The sequence below is a fragment of the Saccopteryx bilineata genome, chromosome 7, assembly GCF_036850765.1.
Source record: "Saccopteryx bilineata isolate mSacBil1 chromosome 7, mSacBil1_pri_phased_curated, whole genome shotgun sequence".
Classification (NCBI taxonomy): domain Eukaryota; kingdom Metazoa; phylum Chordata; class Mammalia; order Chiroptera; family Emballonuridae; genus Saccopteryx; species Saccopteryx bilineata.
In genome coordinates, this window is record NC_089496.1 from 87,253,998 (window position 1) to 87,271,534 (window position 17,537).

The 17,537-nt window shown below is 42.9% G+C and overlaps 1 protein-coding gene and 1 non-coding gene across 3 annotated transcripts in view; both read left to right on the top strand.

Moving 5' to 3' along the window:
- The window catches only part of ENTPD7 (ectonucleoside triphosphate diphosphohydrolase 7), a 55,004-nt gene extending 37,700 nt beyond the window's left edge, over positions 1-17,304 (top strand). For both annotated transcript variants that reach the window (XM_066240134.1, XM_066240135.1), the window contains exons 9-13: positions 1,790-1,956; positions 4,434-4,758; positions 6,661-6,746; positions 8,155-8,316; positions 10,318-17,304. In XM_066240134.1, coding sequence (XP_066096231.1) covers positions 1,790-1,956; positions 4,434-4,758; positions 6,661-6,746; positions 8,155-8,316; positions 10,318-10,549 — 972 coding nt within the window. In that variant the 3' untranslated portion in view covers positions 10,550-17,304. The remainder of the gene's footprint in view (positions 1-1,789; positions 1,957-4,433; positions 4,759-6,660; positions 6,747-8,154; positions 8,317-10,317) is intronic.
- TRNAP-AGG (transfer RNA proline (anticodon AGG)) lies at positions 2,360-2,471 on the top strand. Its single transcript has 2 exons — positions 2,360-2,400; positions 2,437-2,471. It is a non-coding gene; the product is annotated as a tRNA-Pro (tRNA).
- Positions 17,305-17,537: the final 233 nt, after the last annotated feature.

A 17,537-nucleotide genomic window follows, 5' to 3' on the forward strand; every position in this document is an offset into this window, starting at 1 on the left:
GGCACATAGGAGTAGCGCCCATTTGCTTCTCCACCCCACCCCCCACTCCTTCCTCTCTGTCTCTCTCTTCCCCTCCTGCAGCCAAGGCTCCATTGGAGCAAAGATGGCCCGGGCGCTGGGGATGGCTCCTTGGCCTCTGCCCCAGGCGCTAGAGTGGCTCTGGTCGTGGCAGAGCGACGGCCCGGAGGGGCAGAGCATCGCCCTCTGGTGGGCAGAGCGTTGTCCCTGGTGGGCGTGCCCCGTGGATCCTGGTCAGGCGCATGCGGGAGTCTGTCTGACTGTCTCTCCCCGTTTCCAGCTTCAGAAAAATACACACACACAAAAAAGCAACATTGGTATAAAAATACACTTGTGGGCCCTGGCCGGTTGGCTGAGTGGTAGAGCATCGGCCTGGCGTGCAGAAGTCCCGGGTTCGATTCCCAGCCAGGGCACACAGGAGAAGCGTCCATCTGCTTCTCCACCCCTCCCCCTCTCCTTCCTCTCTGTCTCTCTCTTCCCCTCCCGCAGCCAAGGCTCCATTGGAGCAAAGATGGCCCGGGCACTGGGGATGGCTCCTCGGCCTCTGCCCCAGGCGCTAGAGGGGCTCTGGTCGCGACAGAGTGACGCCCCGGAGGGGCAGAGCATCGCCCCCTGGTGGGCGTGCCGGGTGGATCCTGGTCGGGCGCATGCGGGAGTCTGTCTGACTGTCTCTCCCCATTTCCAGCTTCAGAAAAAAAAAATACAGAAGAAAAAAAAAATCCACTTGTGGACTACAGATTACACATAACAATATAGTGGATCATAAAGATGGATCTTAGTGCTTCATAAAAAAACGGAAGGAGACGGGGCATACCACAGTAGTACTTATAAAAATTTAAGTCATCCTAAATGCCTAATACATTTTTTGTACAATTCACAAAATTCTGCACATTCACATAATTATGCAACCACAATTGTTGAATTCTAGAATGTTTTCATCATCCCAAAAAGAAATTTTATATTCATTATCAGTCAAAAATAAATACATAGATAGAGAATCTTTTCATTGGAGGTACAATAAAATTGAACTTTCCCAATTCCAAATCTGTCACAGGGAACATTAAGACTTCTTGAATAGTTTTAGAAAAACCCATAGAACAAATCTCATAATAAATAATCTCCCAAATTTCATAAATTTGCTTTTACCAGAGGATTTTTCCCCCCTAATTACAAAAATAGTACATTTCCATTTTGGAGAATTAGAAAATGAGAAAAGTATATGCAAGGTAATGACAACATCGGTAATGATTCTACCTTCTACATAACTACAAATAGTGTTTTAGGGGCCCCGGCCGGTGGTGCCGTGGATAGTGTCTTCCTGGAATGCCCAGGTTACTGGCTCAGTCGGAGGGGAGGGCGCTGGCTTGATCCGGAGGGAGCTGGCTCCACCCCAAGGTCTGGCTCAAGCCCAGGTCGGGCACATGCGAAGAGCAGTCAATGGCTCCACAGCTAAGTGGGACAACGAGTTGATGCTTCACTCTCTCTCCTTTCGTGTCCCCCTTTCCCTTCCACTCTCTCTCTCAAAAAAAAAAAAAAAAATATATATATATATATAGTGTTTTAGCGTCTAAATTGGTGTTTAGCCTCTGATTTGTTCTTTCTTGTACAACTTGTCATTTTATGGGTTTTTTTTAAATAATGCTTTGCGGACGAAAGAATGTTATATTTTAAAGAGTAGTCAGTCAATGAAACTTGGTGTATTGGCAATGCCATAGCTCTAAGAATGAGCCTAAACTAAAATTCCCTTGTTTCTCTGTACATTTTTTTACAGGAGGAAGCTGCAAAGATCCTGCTGGCTGAATTCAACCTGGGTTGTGATGTGCAACACACCGAACATGTGTATAGGGTTTACGTCACTACCTTTCTGGGCTTTGGGGGCAACTTTGCCCGGCAGCGCTATGAAGACCTTGTGCTGAATGAAACTCTTAACAAAAACAGGTAGGTTTGATGTGGGATCTGTGCTTCTGAAATACGATGTTGTCAGGTTGCAGGGATTAGAAATGTTCATATCCTACTAAGATACATCCTTGCTTCCTCCTCCTTCCTGACCAGCCCTGCCAGTGGGGTGGCATCTCACAGAGACCCTCTGTTCATTGATCTGGGTCAGAGTGCGTTCTGATCTTTGTTATTATGACTCATAAGAAAGCATAGCAGCTTATTGTGGTGACCTCTTCCTGTGTCCCACTTCAGATGTCACAGGGTTAGTTGTTAATTTTAAATGTGCAGTATAATGTAGATTCTAGCAATTCCTTCTACATGAAAGTGCTCAAGACATGTTTGTTGAATGATAGTGGAGTTGCATTTTATGCTGGAGTTAGTGTGCTTTAAAAGATAAAAAGCGGCCCTGGCTGGTTGGCTCAGCGGTAGAGCGTTGGCCTAGGGTGCGGCGTCGGCCTAGCGTGCGGTGTCGGCCTAGCGTGCGGAGGACCCGGGTTCGATTCCCGGCCAGGGCACACAGGAGAAGCGCCCATTTGCTTCTCCACCCCTCCGCCGCGCTTTCCTCTCTGTCTCTCTCTTCCCCTCCCGCAGCCAAGGCCCCACTGGAGCAAAGATGGCCCGGGCTCTGGTCGCAACATGGCGACGCCCAGGATGGGCAGAGCATCGCCCCCTGGTGGGCAGAGCGTCGCCCCATGGTGGGCGTGCCGGGTGGATCCCGGTTGGGCGCATGCGGGAGTCTGTCTGACTGTCTCTCCCTGTTTCCAGCTTCAGAGAAAAAAAAAAAAGTCTTAAAAAAAAAAAAAGATAAAAAGCATGTGTAGTCAAAATTAACCTTTCAATGTTCTATTAATGTCAGAATCAGCGTTTCCTCCAGTGGGGACCAGCTTTTCATTTGAGTATCAGATAACATAGTTATAGCGTAATATACAAACAGTTGTGGGGTTTTTTAGCATTAAAATTACCTTACTATTGTGTATATTGAAGGAAAGCATAGTAGATGGCAGAGTTCTTTTCACTGTACAATTATTTATCCCCATTTGTTTAGCTAGAAACACCAGTTTGAAAAGGTATTGATATAGCCCATTTGTAGAGGTCCTGGTGTATGCCAGTTCTCTGCACCACTCAGTCATGCTGTGTGGGAATCATGTTAAAAACATTTTGTCTCATATGTCTTTTTTGTTTTTCTAAGTAAGAGTTCAAGAAGTTTTGGCAGAATCCTGTTATCCTGGATAGTGATAAATGCATTAAAATCAAGCAGTGTGTTTATATTCTGAAAGTACTCCTAAAACCACACAACTGTCGCTTGGGTTATAGAGCTCGGATCACTCCTGCTGGCACTGACATCTGAACAGTTATTATGAGAGTTTCACACCAGTTTTGTTCCTTCATTAGCCACTGTGCTTCCATTTCTTTTTCTTCCTTGTTCTGCTGCTTTTTCTTTTCCGTTTTCTGCTGCCTCGTCCCCTTCCCGTGCTTTGGCGTTTTCTAACCGTGGACCTAAGTCACCTAATTCACAGGAGTGATGACTCATCTTGTGTAGCTGCTAAACTAGAGAAACCCGTGTTTCCTGAGATGTCAGAACTTACTGGTTCTCTCTTCTTAATAACGATTTTCTAAGTTTACCTTGTAGTTGATGTCACATCCCAAAACTTGGTCCAGTGTGCCCAAGCATTTTGTTGTGTCGCTGCATTCCCATTCCCTTCTTCTGCCTTCATGCTTGTGTGGTATCTGCATCCCAGAAGTGCACTTGTCAGTGTCTGTTCAGGAACTGCTGCAGATTTAACCTCAGTTGGCAGTCCCGTGGTCTCCACTTAATTTTTGTCCTTGGCAAGATGTGCATATTAATCTCTTCAGGAATGAGAATACTGTGGCTGGGCAGTACAGACTAAGTACCCAGAACTGTGCGATGGTCGAGTGGGGCTCAAACCTGTCCCTCCCCTCCCCCTCCCCTCCCCTCCCCACTCAGAGCCAGGCACGTGCACCTCACTATTGCCAGCCTTGGACACTGGCAGCTGCCTGGTCCCCTCCTCAGGAAACTCCCTCAGCCCCTCCCACTTCGCCTCCTCCCAGCTGTTTTTTGAAACTTTAGAACCACACTCAGCAGGGTGCAATTTTGCACTTTTAAAAGGCAAACAGGAATGAATACCCAGAGAGTGGGTAGCAGATTCACATCTGCAATTTTACATTACACTGGGAAATCTACATGTTGACTAAAAGGTTGAACAAAATTAATCACATATTTCTCTCATTTTCCTTTTTTCGCTTCCTTTGTCTTTTTTTGCTAAATTGAATTTGCTTAACTTAAATGTTCGTATGACTCAACTCCATGGTTTTACTCTGTCCTTGTTTCTAGGGACATCATGGAAGGCAGTAACAAGGTGTCTGTGAAGCACATTCTTAGACCAGGTTTCAACTAGGCATCTCTTGGAGCAGAATGAGTACAGCAGTGATGTGTTTTGTTCTTGTCACCGGGATAGGTTGCTGGGCCAGAAGACAGGTCTGAGTCCCGACAATCCGTTCCTGGACCCTTGTCTGCCCGTGGGACTCACAGACGTGGTGGAGAGGAACAGCCAGGCCCTGCACGTCCGGGGGAAAGGAGACTGGGCGACTTGTGGGGCAATGCTGAGCCCCCTGCTGGCTCGCTCCAACACCAGCCAGGCCTCGCTGAATGGCATCTACCAGTCACCAATTGACTTCAACAACAGCGAGTTCTACGGTTTCTCCGAGTTTTTTTACTGTACAGAGGACGTGCTGCGCATCGGCGGCCGCTACCACAGCCCAACGTTTGCCAAGGCTGCTCAGGTAAATTATTAATAAGGAAGATGACTCATGCCATCAGGGGCTATTTATTGGGTGCCTGACTTTGCTCCAGGTGTTGTGCAAAGCGCTTTGCTATTTATTGGGTGCCTGACTTTGCTCCAGGTGTTGTGCAAAGCGCTTTGCCTGCATGGTTTCACTTGACTCTGTACAGGAGCCCTGTGAACCCTCATTTACAGATGAGAAAGTAGAGTACTTGGCGAAGGTAAGGGACCTGCTATGCTCTGCTGCCTGCAGTTGATTAAACTTAGCTTCACCCGGGTCTGAAACTGTTGTGGCAACTAATAGTTTTCCCTCCAAGTTACCAATAGTCGTGCTTAATGTTTGTGGCCAAGTAGTGTCATCTTTAGGTATTTTTCCTCTTCCTGGGAGTTCCCATTTGTAATGTGCTTTTGGAGATAACGTCACACATCCATTTTCATTTTTTTGGTTTGAGGTATTAAAAAGTTGAAGTAGTATAAGGTCACTCAGAATATTAGAAAGGTGTGAAAATGTGCAACAATGGTGGAAATATTCTTTAAATTTAAAATGCAGAAGTAAAATTTCACTTTGAGAATATATAGGACTTAAGCATCCTATAGGCTTGAATCATTCGTTACCTGGACGGTGAAAGTTCAACTAGCTTTCTCTAGTTCCTGCTTTAGTTTAGATTCGCCGGTTGGCATTTTTGTGTATATTCTCTGATCTTTTTTATTAGAGAAACTTACGGGAGGAGCCTGTTTTCTCTTACAGTTTTTATTCTCCCCTTTCTGCCTTATTGTAATTCTCTGGAGTTCTCTTGGTGGAAGACTTCCAGTAGAATAATACCTTCAGTGTGTGTGCTGTCCTGTTCCCTAAAGGCAGTCCCCAAGAAATCCTGGTTTGTGTTTGTTTTTTCCTCCCCAGCCTCCAGGAATACTTCCTATTCCCTTTCCTTTCCCAGCACACAGGGCTCCCTACAGTCCATGGCCTGAATTTTTCTCTCATTTTGAAACTTTTTAAAATTCTATTCCCTTGAATACCAAAGGACTCAAGTCATTGCTTACCCAAGTTGGTAGTGGCTTAATGTGTTGTCTTTCCCAGGTCAAAGAGATGATTTTATTCCCTTACTTCTTTTACTTTGACTCTTATCTTCCCAGTGACTCCTTCCCTGGCCACCCTGGCCAAAATTGCAGCCCTCCCCATTATTACCTATTTCTCTTTCCTGCTTTATTTTTCTTGTGAGCATTTATGTCATTTAACACATTCCATATATGCATGTGTATACGTATGTATGTAAATTTGGTTATAATCAGTCTCCCACCACTAGAACATAAGTTTCTGATAAATGCAGAAAATTCAGCAGAAATTTTGTCTGTTGTATTTTCTGCTGGGTCCTGTGGCACCTGGAATAGCAGCTGGCACATATCAGATATTTGGGAAATGTTAGTGTACTGAACAAAGCAAAGGGAGTGATTCCTTTGGTGAGCATTGCCAGTGGAGGTAGGCCAGTGCCGGGTGTGACCAGTCTGCTCCAGCTGCTTTACCTGTTCGTGTCGGTCCTGTGAAGAGTAGAATGAAGCTCTCTTCAGATTTTGATGTTGGCGTTGGCATTCCTGGTCCTAACCTTACCCCGTTCTGAAGTCTAAGAGGCTTAAGAGTCACCTCAGGCTGGTTTTGTTCTGGACTTGGAGGTGCTAGGAATAAAAAGGAGTATTTCCGATCCACTCACGTCACGCTGCAGCCTGAGTTCTGGGACTTGGGTCGCATGGGACCTGGCACAGTGTTTTGTGAATGAATATGCCATTTCTGTTTTCCTTTGTCAACCAGTAGCTCCCAAGTCACTTTAGAACTGGAACAGCTGTGACTGTGGGGGACGGTAGTTTTCCTCCAGCTTCATGTTGCACCATTTCTCTGTGGTCGTTCCAGGATTACTGTGCCATGGCTTGGTCAGTGCTAACTCAGAGATTCAAGAATGGCCTTTTTTCATCACATGCAGATGAGCATCGACTCAAGTAAGTAACCCCTTTTCCCCTTAGCTGTGAGCATAAAATGTAGATCGAGAATAATGAAGGAGATCAAGAGAGCAGTAGGACAGATGGGATTGTATGTTGAAGGAGAATTGATTACATCAGATTTTGATTTTTCTGAACAATAGGGGTTAAATAATGAGCCTATTTTATCAAAGCCAAAGGAAGCCAGTGGTTAACAGAGTTCTCTCCAAGTGTTTTGGAATCAAAAGTGGTGGTCTTTTGAAATAAAATTTTTTATTACAATATCAAACATGTAGAAAAGTAGAACTAACTAATGTAAACTCTGTAACTATCACCCAACTTCAACAAACATCAGTATTTTGTCAGTTTGGTTTCTCGGCCCTCCTATTTTTTTTAAAAGATTTTATTCATTTTAGAGAGGAGATTTTATTTATTCATTTTAGAGAGAGTAAGAGAGAGAGAAGGGAGAGAGAGGGGAGAGGAGCAGGAAGCATCAACTCCCATATGTGCCTTGACCAGGCAAGCCCAGGGTTTTGAACTGGCGACCTCAGCATTCGAGGTCAAGGTTTTATCCACTGCGCCACCACAAGCCAGGCAGCCCTCCCGTTTTGTAAACATTTTAGTTTAAAACATTTAAAACAAACAAAAATAGTACACAGGGGATCCTTGGGTTACGACAGTCTTGACATATGACGTTTTGAGTTTATGATGCTCACTCCCATAAAAAATTTTTAAAAATTGAGACATGAGTATATTGGCTTACGCTGTTAGCGTCCTACTTACAGACTATGTGGGTGAACTAGTTTGGTTGCGCAGTGGAAGAATACACAGTATTTTTCTGTGGCTTAGTTGTGCTTTTATGTTCTAGATTATGATTTTACAACTATGTTAGGGTAGGTAAATGACTTAGGCTAGGGTGTGATGCAGCTTACACCAAAATTCAGGTTATGTGAGTGTCGTTGGAATGGAACTGTGTCATAACCCGAGGACCCCCTGTAATGAACTTTTTTGTACCCATCACCCAGCTTTTCTACTAACACCAACTCCTGGCCAGTCTTGTCCCATCGATTTTTGCACCCATGACTCCGTTCTTATCATAATTGGGTTATTTTGAAGCAAATTCCAGGCTTCATAATTACATATGTAGATATTTCAGTATGTTCTTTGAAGAATTCTTTAAAGAAAAAAAGAAAGAAAGAAAAGGAAAACATAACCATAATATTATTACTACATAAATGAGTTCTTCACATTTGTGGTAAATGTTAAGAGAAAGTAGACTCAAATTTGGCTCCATCTAGAGGTGAGGAAGGTGGAGCCGGGAGAATAGATTTCTTTCTTTCTTTAGACATTTAGTGGGAATGTGCAAAGGAAAGCATTAGAATTTTCTTCTTTTAAAATTTTTAAAAATTATTTGTTTCTTGTCACACAGATACCAGTGTTTTAAATCGGCTTGGATGTACCAAGTCCTTCATGAAGGATTCCACTTTCCCTACGACTACCCAAACCTACGGACAGCCCAGCTGGTATATGACCGAGAGGTTCAGTGGACGCTGGGGGCCATTCTGTATAAAACACGATTCTTACCACTCAGGTATGGTGGACTAACTAACCAAGCTGGCGTCTTGAGCTCAGAAGACGTTAGCACCTCAGAATAAGTTTTATAAGCGACACTCCCAAAGCAAACAAACTCCCTTTATGACTACCTGATGAACTGCTGTTACTACCAGGCATGTTGAAACAGAAAGAAGGTTGAGCATTATGGGTCTGGAGTCTGTTCTTCAGCTTTGCAGTATCAGAAATTCAGTTTTATTTGCTAATCCACAACAAACTGGTCTCTAGGAATGAACTCTCACTAGCCACTCCAGCATACTGACTGACAAACTAAAATGTCATTCTTCAGTTACCCTGGAAAATATATCTAAGCAGAGAACTGGGGCAGGCAGGCTGTTTGAATAGAGCCATCTCTCCGAGGGGTAGCTCTATTCTAGAGATGCTGTCATTGCTTAGGAAGGCTTTGGGTAGGCCAGAATTCGAGATTTTCCTCAAGCAATGGTAGCCTGATGTCTTGCTGTTGTGAACCATAAGATATTTGGCGTAGTCTGTAGGTGCTCTCTCCCGGGTTATTTCAGATACCACTCAGAAGCTGTGCAGATGACAGATGTCAGAGAAGTGGGGAACCGCAGAGGTGTGCTCTACAACTGTCACACAAGTGCTGTCCCTGCATTTGCCAGTTCTCATTGTCAGAAGCCAGAAACCCATATTTTATATGCAGTCTCTCAGTTTGGTGTCACAATAAAAAACAACAACAAAAAGCCCACTGCAGGTCACACAAGACAAAACCGATCTGGCATCTTGACCACCAAAGAATGGCTTCTGTTCTAGACAGGCAGACCACTGTACTTAGCTTTACATAGCTCTTCATTTTTGTTGAGCTTACCATAGAATTGATCAAGTGATGGCTTTCTTTAGCCATAACCTAAATCCTCAAAAAGCACTGCAACTTTTTTTAGACATGCTCTGAGTTCTTGTTTGGAATCAGGGGCCACCCTCATCTCATTAATACCATATTTACAGACTGTATATAGGCCAGAGTGGTGTGGGGCCACTATTAAGTCTTACCTCACTGTTCATTTTTTTGGCTTCTGATTTTGTCCCCAGATTCTGGAGGGTGTAGGCCTGTGAGGCTTCTTCTTTAAGCTTGGAAAGGAAAGTACAGAGATTCACACAGCAGCTCTGGGGCAGGGGACAAACTTCAGCATTTTTTTTTTTTTTTTAGAGAGAGAAACACAAGAAGGGAGAGGAGAGAGAGAGGGAGGGAGAGAGAAGCATCAACTTGTCACTTCACTTTAGTTATGCATTGATTGCTTCTCGTATGTGCCTGGACTGGGGAATCAGATTTTGAGCTCAAGCCAGTGATCTTGAGATCATGTCAACAATCCATCGACCTTGCACTCAAGCTGACAAGCCACGCTCAAGCTGGGGACCTCACGTTTTGAACAGGCAACCTCAGCATTCTGAGCTGATGCTCTCCACCACACCACTACCAGTCAGGCTGTGCTCTATGGAACTGACACCATAGAATGCTTGTGTGGACGGAATAAATGGGCTAACTTCACTGAGCCTTTTAAATCAGCATGGTTTTGCCCTGGCCGGTTGGCTCAGCGGTAGAGCGTCGGCCTAGCGTGCGGAGGACCCGGGTTCGATTCCCGTTCAGGGCACACAGGAGAAGCGCCCATTTGCTTCTCCACCCCTCCGCCGCGCCTTCCTCTCTGTCTCTCTCTTCCCCTCCCGCAGCCGAGGCTCCATTGGAGCAAAGATGGCCCGGGCGCTGGGGATGGCTCCTTGGCCTCGGCCCCAGGCGCTAGAGTGGCTCTGGTCGCAACATGGCGACACCCAGGATGGGCAGAGCATCGCCCCATGGTGGGCGTGCTGGGTGGATCCCGGTCAGGCGCATGCGGGAGTCTGTCTGACTGTCTCTCCCTGTTTCCAGCTTCAGAAAAATGAAAACAACAACAACAACAACAACAACAAAATAAATCAGCATGGTTTCTCTCTGAAACTAACATCTCTTTTCACCTTCAAACTTCCTTAGGGATCTACGGCAGGAAGGTGTCCGACAGGCCCATAGTAGCTGGTTCCGCCTCTCCTTTGTCTACAACCACTATCTCTTCTTCGCCTGTATCCTGGTGGTGCTATTGGCCATCATCCTGTACCTTCTGCGGCTGCGCAGAATTCACCACCGACAGACTCGAGCCTCAGCTCCACTGAACTTGCTGTGGATTGAAGAGGTGGTGCCCATGATTGGGGTACAGGTGGGGCCATGAGGCTGGGCAGGAACTCAAGTACCCCAGAGTTGCTGCTCGTCGAATTCCACTACTTTCTTATACTAGCTTCAGATGCTGCTTTGCCTGAGCTTATGGATATTTGGCCTTGAAATTTCTACTTTTAATTCCTTCTCAATCTCCAGGTCCTCGTATCTGAGAGAAGCTACAACTTTGCCTGTAAAGAACCAAAAAATGAGACTGGTGCTGACAAAGGTGACCAGCCTTAGTCTAATTGAAGCACGCTTCTCCTTTATCTGAGAGATCTGGTGTGTTCCTGCAATCTAGACTTTTCTCCTCTTGCCAAAGCAAGAAGTTTGGCATTGGGCACCCTGGAAGCTGGAGTGAAACCAAACTGGGAGCATCTGATGCAAAGCCGAAGACATTCTAGCAAGTGCAGCAGCCCCTTCTTTCTCTGTAACAGAGATGTCATTTATGTGGAGATCCACAACCTTCAGTAGGGACCCAAGATAATTTGCAGTTCAGTGGAACAAATATGAATTTACAGGCAACCAGAATAACACAGCCTGCGTCCTTGACAAAGAAGCCATTATGAGTGTGATCCAAGGTCCCTGACCTAATGTTGCTGATGTTAGCATGTGATTTTAAAAGGTTAGAACCTCTCCTAAGTGAATGGTTCATCGAAGATTTTGACTGTATCTTATATGATGTCTTGTATGACCAGGACAGAAAATTTTTTTATGTCTATGTGCCTGAGAGGCTATTTGGGCATTAGTTTTTCTAATTTTTCTTTTTGAGCCTTAAATGTTCTTGTAGGATGGAGAAACTGTGATGGGGATTGGAGACCTGGGTTTGGTTTCAGGTCACTGTTCCCTAGGCCTATTTTTTTTAATTTAATTTAATTTTTAAGGAATTTATTGGGGTGACATTGGTTAATAAAATTGTTTCTGGTGTATAATTCTACCATTTATCTGTATATGGTATTGTGTGTTCCCCACCCCAAGTCTCTAGGCCTATTTTTATGAGGTCCATATGCAGGAAGATTCGAAAGAGTTCCTTTATTTCACTGCTAAGATAAAAAATAGTTTGGGAAGGGATGTCTTTGGATTGTTTTTTTAAAAAGGAAAGAACAGTACAAGGTTAGTGGGCAAAAGCAATAAAATCCAAGCTCTTATTTATTGTTTTTCTGAGAAATAGAAATTTTCTCTGTTTGACTTGGAATGTCTGAAAAGAAGCAAATTCTAATCCTTGGAATAAATAGATATATCTGTAAACAAGCCACTTGGAAACTTTCAGAACCTTCGCTAGGAGATTGCTCAGTCACAAACAGCATCTCCCTTAACGGGGAGAGAGGAAAAGCCATAATTAGTTTTCAGCAGATCCTTCAGGAGCTCTGCTCCTCTTGCAGCCTTTACGTGGCATGAGGATTTCTCAATAATCAGCTCCCACCTTCCCTCCCCATGGAACCGTCTTTATACTGTATCCCTTCCTATCTGTAGCCGTGGATGTCTTGCCCAAGAATATACTCCCACAATCGAAGCAGCTTTCTTTGCTTTTTTGGTCACCTTTGATTTCTAAAATTAGATGAACAGGAGAAATGGGCCCTGACTTTAAAGACGAAAAAGTGAATTTCTTAAATTATAAATTTCATATAGGGAGAAGGGAATTAAATGCTTTGTAAAACAGGAAAAGAAATCAAGATACTTCTTCAAATAAACAGGAAAATGAGTACTGACCCTTAGTTGGCAGGTAAAAAGAAAACAAATCTTGAAATTGTTTTTAAAGTAGATATTAATGGCTCTAGCAAAGAATTGTATAGTTGTTGTTTGGGGTGTTTTTTTGTTGTTTTTTTTTAGAAATACTGTTTTAGGACTTGTATCACAGCAATTTTCATTCATTTTTAAGACTTTATTTTTTATTTTTGACAGTGTCAGACAGAGGGACAGACAGGAAGACAGAGAGATGAGAAGCATCAATTCTTTGTTGTGGCATCTTAGTTGTTCATTGATTGATTTCTCATATGTGCCTTGACTTGGGGGCTACAGCGGACTGAGTGACTCCTTGCTCGAGCCAGCGACCTTGGGCTCAACCTGGTGAGCCTTGCTCGAACCAGATGACCTGTGCTCAAGCTGGTGGACTCAGGGATCTCGAACCTGGGTCCTCCGCATCCCAGTCCGACACTCTATCCACTGCATCGCCGCCTGGTCAGGCTCATTTTTAAGACTTTTAAATTGCCTTGATTTTCTTTGACTTCTTTCTGTCATTGTGAGTGAGCCCCCACCTTATGAATGCTGCTTATAAATAATGTCAAAAAAGGTTTTTCTCGGCCATTGCTTACTCAGGTAGCTCTTTCTTTTCTCTTCACCTTGGTTTCCAAATAATATTTGTATCTTTCTTATAGCTCTAGTCAGTGATCTAGTCGAAAGCTCAATTCGACTATTAGAATGTCTGAAGAGAAAGTGATGGCTTCCGTATTTCAAAGTGAAGTTGAAGCGGGGAGGAGGTGCTTAGTCCCCTTTGAAAGCTCTTAGGAAGTTAGTCTTCAGCCTGGCTAGAATAGCTATCATGTGTTATGCGTTTATTGTGTACCACTCTGTTAAGAATTCTATATATACTCACCAGTCATTATAACAGCCTTTCAGATTGATCTTATTGTTCTTTTCATAGTTGAGAAACTCAGGATACCTGTGTATATCATTTTTTCACTGTAAATGTATTTCATGTTCTTAATTTATTTTAATTAGTGTTTGAGTTTTTGTTTAGTATGCTATATCCTGTACAGTATTTTCCTATTATAGGGTCTGGGCTTGTCTTTATTACTGAGTACAAGTTCTGAGTTCCATGGTATAAAAATAAGAACAAATTTTTATCATGTCCCTCAGAAAAACTGAATAGATCCTTAGTTAGTATTGGTTCCTGTGCTTCTCCCCTAGCTCCCAATTAATGATCTTAAATGAAATCTCATTAGCTAGAAACAGAAGCCATTTATTCCTTGCTGAGTGCCAGTTACTTATATATATATATGTATTGCTTTCTCTTAATGACATATTCTTGCTTATAGTACTCAGTTTCTAAAGACTTTAAGAGTTTTTTATTTGCAGTTCTGCATTTTGACTGACTCCTGTGAATAATTATGGTTTTGTAAAATTCAATTCCACAGGCTTCTTTGCATCCTACAAACCAGTCTTTTTGCTAATAGCAACAGTGAACCTGAGCTGTTTTAGTACTTTTTTATTACTGAGACAGATCACAAATGCCAGCTCAAAGTCAAAGGCTTATAGGGGTGATGTTTTATTATTCTTAAGATAGCAAACCCATCACTTTTCTCTGAATTCTTATCACTAAAACATAGGACAATATGTGTAATATACAATTATAAGGCTTTGCATTCACTTAAGTTGCGGTTAATTCTAAGGGAAATTATGCCATCTTTCTCTCTCTGTACCTTAGCTCCTTGAATTGATTTCCCTTGGTCAAGGAAATTTTAATCACTTTCCACTGGTCTTGTATTTATTCTTTTAATGCCACCCAAAATACTCTTGACTCTCCCCTCCTCAGTCTAAGAAAGCTTCCTTTAACTTCAGAGGAAGTGACTATTAAGATATAGTTGATTGAATCTGCCATCCATTGCTAAGCTCGTCTTTTTAAGCATTAATATTCTCATATCCATATTTACTTTTTTGAAATAACATATTTCTCATCGGTATTATCCAAATAGATTCCCCCATCCCTATTTTCATAGTTTTGCTTTTTGTCAAGAGTAAAAAACAGGTGGGTGGTATGATTTAGGGGAAAGAACAGCAGACTTCATGAACTTGGATTCCAGCCCCGGCTGTCATTAACAAGCTCTGTTACTCTGGTGAGTCACTTGCCCTCTCTGGTTCGTTTCTCATCTATGAAACAGGGTGGCTAGACAAAACGATCTGAGGTTAGTTCCCAAGGGAGAACCACTGGCCTAAGGCACTAAAGGCAGGAGGGAAGATAGAAAAGTGATAAGGTTTCAGGAGGAGGATTTTGGTATTTGGTTTAGAAACCAGGCTGCCTCAAAGAGCCAGTGGTCATCTCCTAGTTTATTCATTACCCTGACATTCCCTAATGGGAATGGAGTTTCCAGCAGCCATCACTGTACATACAATTTCAGAACATGAGATTTTAAAAGGGATTTGGAAGTCTGGTTAACCTTGATTTTATGGATGATGAAACTGAGTCCCAGAGCAGTAGTAATATGTAGTTACTATTAGCAGTGACAGCTACCATGATATGCTCATTGACAGAATTTTCTGGAAGATTGTGTGTTTCAATAGAATCTATTTATGGTACAGTGGGCTGCAACTAATCATGCCTAATCCTTATAACTCCTTCTGTTCTTCACTGTGATTGCTTTGCTCATATTTAGGCATAAAATACGAAAGACTTTGCTAGAAACAGTACCAACTTCTCACCACATCTATTCTAGCTTCTGTATTTAATACTTTAACATTTTAGAAGTCTTTTAAACAATTTACTTAATTTTGTACAATTTCCTCAAGCATAGCATCAAGTAATTCATATGATGGTTGCAATCTAAATTATCTAAGGCATAGATGCTCATTGGATCTACCTCATTCAGGAACTTGGTTGTAATTCTTGGGCAGTTTCCAGACTCTTTCACAAAAACAGTGGATTCCCTTTGCTGTCTTTAAAGCTCTTCATAATATTCAGAACTGGTATCTAATTCCCCTTCTTGCTGTGGCATGTAACTTCAGTTGGGATTAAGAATTAAAGTAGAGGCCCTGGCCAGTTGGCTCAGCGGTAGAGCGTCGGCCTAGCATGCAGGAGTCCCGGGTTCGATTCCCGGCCAGGGCATACAGGAGAAGCGCCCATCTGCTTCTCCACCCCTCCCCCTCTCCTCCTTCTCTGTCTCTCTCTTTCCCTCCTGCAGCCAAGTTCTCCATTGGAGCAAAGTTGGCCCGAGCACTGAGGATGGCTCCATGGCCTCTGCCTCAGGTGCTAGAAAATGGCTCTGGTCGCAGAGGAGCAATGCCCCAGATGGGCAAAGCAAGCATTGCCCCCTGGTGGGCATGCCGGGTAGATCCCGGTCTGGCGCATGCGGGAGTCTGTCTGACTGCCTCCCCGTTTCCAACTTCAGAAAAATACAAAAAAAAAAGAAAGAAAGTAGATGAGGCAATGGATGTTTCAAATTCTCCCAAATTTGTCTCTGCAGTTATGGTAGCTTCAGAGTCCTGCCACCTGGGCCATATATATGCTTTCTCGAACTTTAAGAATTTTGTTGGTGTTACAAAAACTATTTGTTAAAAAAATGAGGACTTCCTTTTTTGTATCCTAATAGACTTCCCTTGTATTAGTTCCACGTGTTTCCTTTGCTCTACTAGTTCTCAGTACTTTTATTGGAAGGACAGAGGGGAAATACATCTGTGGACCATTTTGTTTCTCTGGAAGTCTGAGCAATAAGGAGGTCCTTTTATTTGTAAGATGAATTATGTATTACTCATACTCTAAGGGCTTTCTACTTTTAAAATGTATTCAATCATTGGTTGCCATTTTTTTCTTTATTGCTTGCCACTTTTTAAAAAACCAAAGTTGAAAGAAATTTCTGAATCACAGGATGTTTATAGCCATGCGTGTCTGAGTCAGGCAAGCCTGGAGACATCTGCTCCTGAGCCTCCTTTGAAGTAGCACAGCCACGTGTACACCCTCCAGTGGCCTGCCAGTCCGCCACCACCACTCCAGTGTGAAGGGGCCGGTACTTCCCTAAGCAGCTCCTGCAGAGCGCCTGCTTAGGTCTGCCCTGTTAAGACTACTGGTGCTGAAGGCTCTGCTGTTTATTAGCTTCATGTAAGTCTTTCTGTGCAAGCAAGGATCCAGAATACTTTGATTTCTGGTATTTGTCATTGTTGTGTTTGAACTTTTTATTCTACAATTCCTCTTTTGTTGACACCGTGAAGTATATGCCTTGTCACCATTGTTTCTGCCTTGAGCGATGGGATTCAGCAGTATTGAAAGGCATCTTTTTCTTATGATCCACAATAAACAGACACTCCTTTCTGCTTAAAAAAAAAACACACCAAAGGCTACCTGTATTGCTTCACCTTTGGGAGTTACTAAGATTGTATGTTTTTTCTAATGTTTCACATTCAATAATTTTGTTGGAACAGTTCTTAAAATTCTCACTGATCAATACTGTTAAATCACTGGTGAGCAAAATGTGCAATGCATATTAGACAGGGGAGACATTCTCCCTATGCTGGGATGTGGGTATACGTGTTCCATATGCCAACGGACAACCCGCCATTCATTCCAGGACTGGAGAGATCGCTGCAGATAAACTGGTTATCCTAATATCATGATCAGTGTTAGTCTTTGCAACCAGCATCACTTTAAGGCTAATCGTTACCCCTGCCATGTAGATAGCATTTGTCACTGTGAATTAAAGACAAAAATATTCCAGGTTAAGAAAGGGAGGTATTTTAACTTCCTTTGATGTTTGAAAAACTGACAGAATTGTTGAGGGACCTTTGGAAATATGTAAAATTCATTTAATCTTCTAGGTATGTGATTTGTTTTGAAAAAGGTGTCTGAGACATCAATCTGTAATCATGTTCCATTCACTCATGCAATGTTCGCTATGTGTCTGATGCTGGGAATAATGCAAACATAAAATTCCGATCTCCGTCCCCACGAGCTTGTAGATAGGTATAATACAGTTATACGGCTAAATGCAACCAGATCTGTTTTCCCAAACTTATTCATCTTTAATAAAACAAAAACGAAGTAAAACATCTTAAACTTGAACTTAACTTCATTTGTTGCTACTCTGTTGGAGGGAACTGTAAAAGTATTAGCATATGGTTCTTGGTTGGGTCATACTGCCTTCTGCTGACCGTTACTAACTAAGGACAATCATAGTTTGGGGATCAGGAGATAATGGTATGAGAATGTACCCCAGTCACTGTAGTTCCCTTTTTAAAAGAATTCTGTCAAGAAAAGTGATGTCCCATTAAAAGGAGAAACACAGCAGATTAAACAAGAT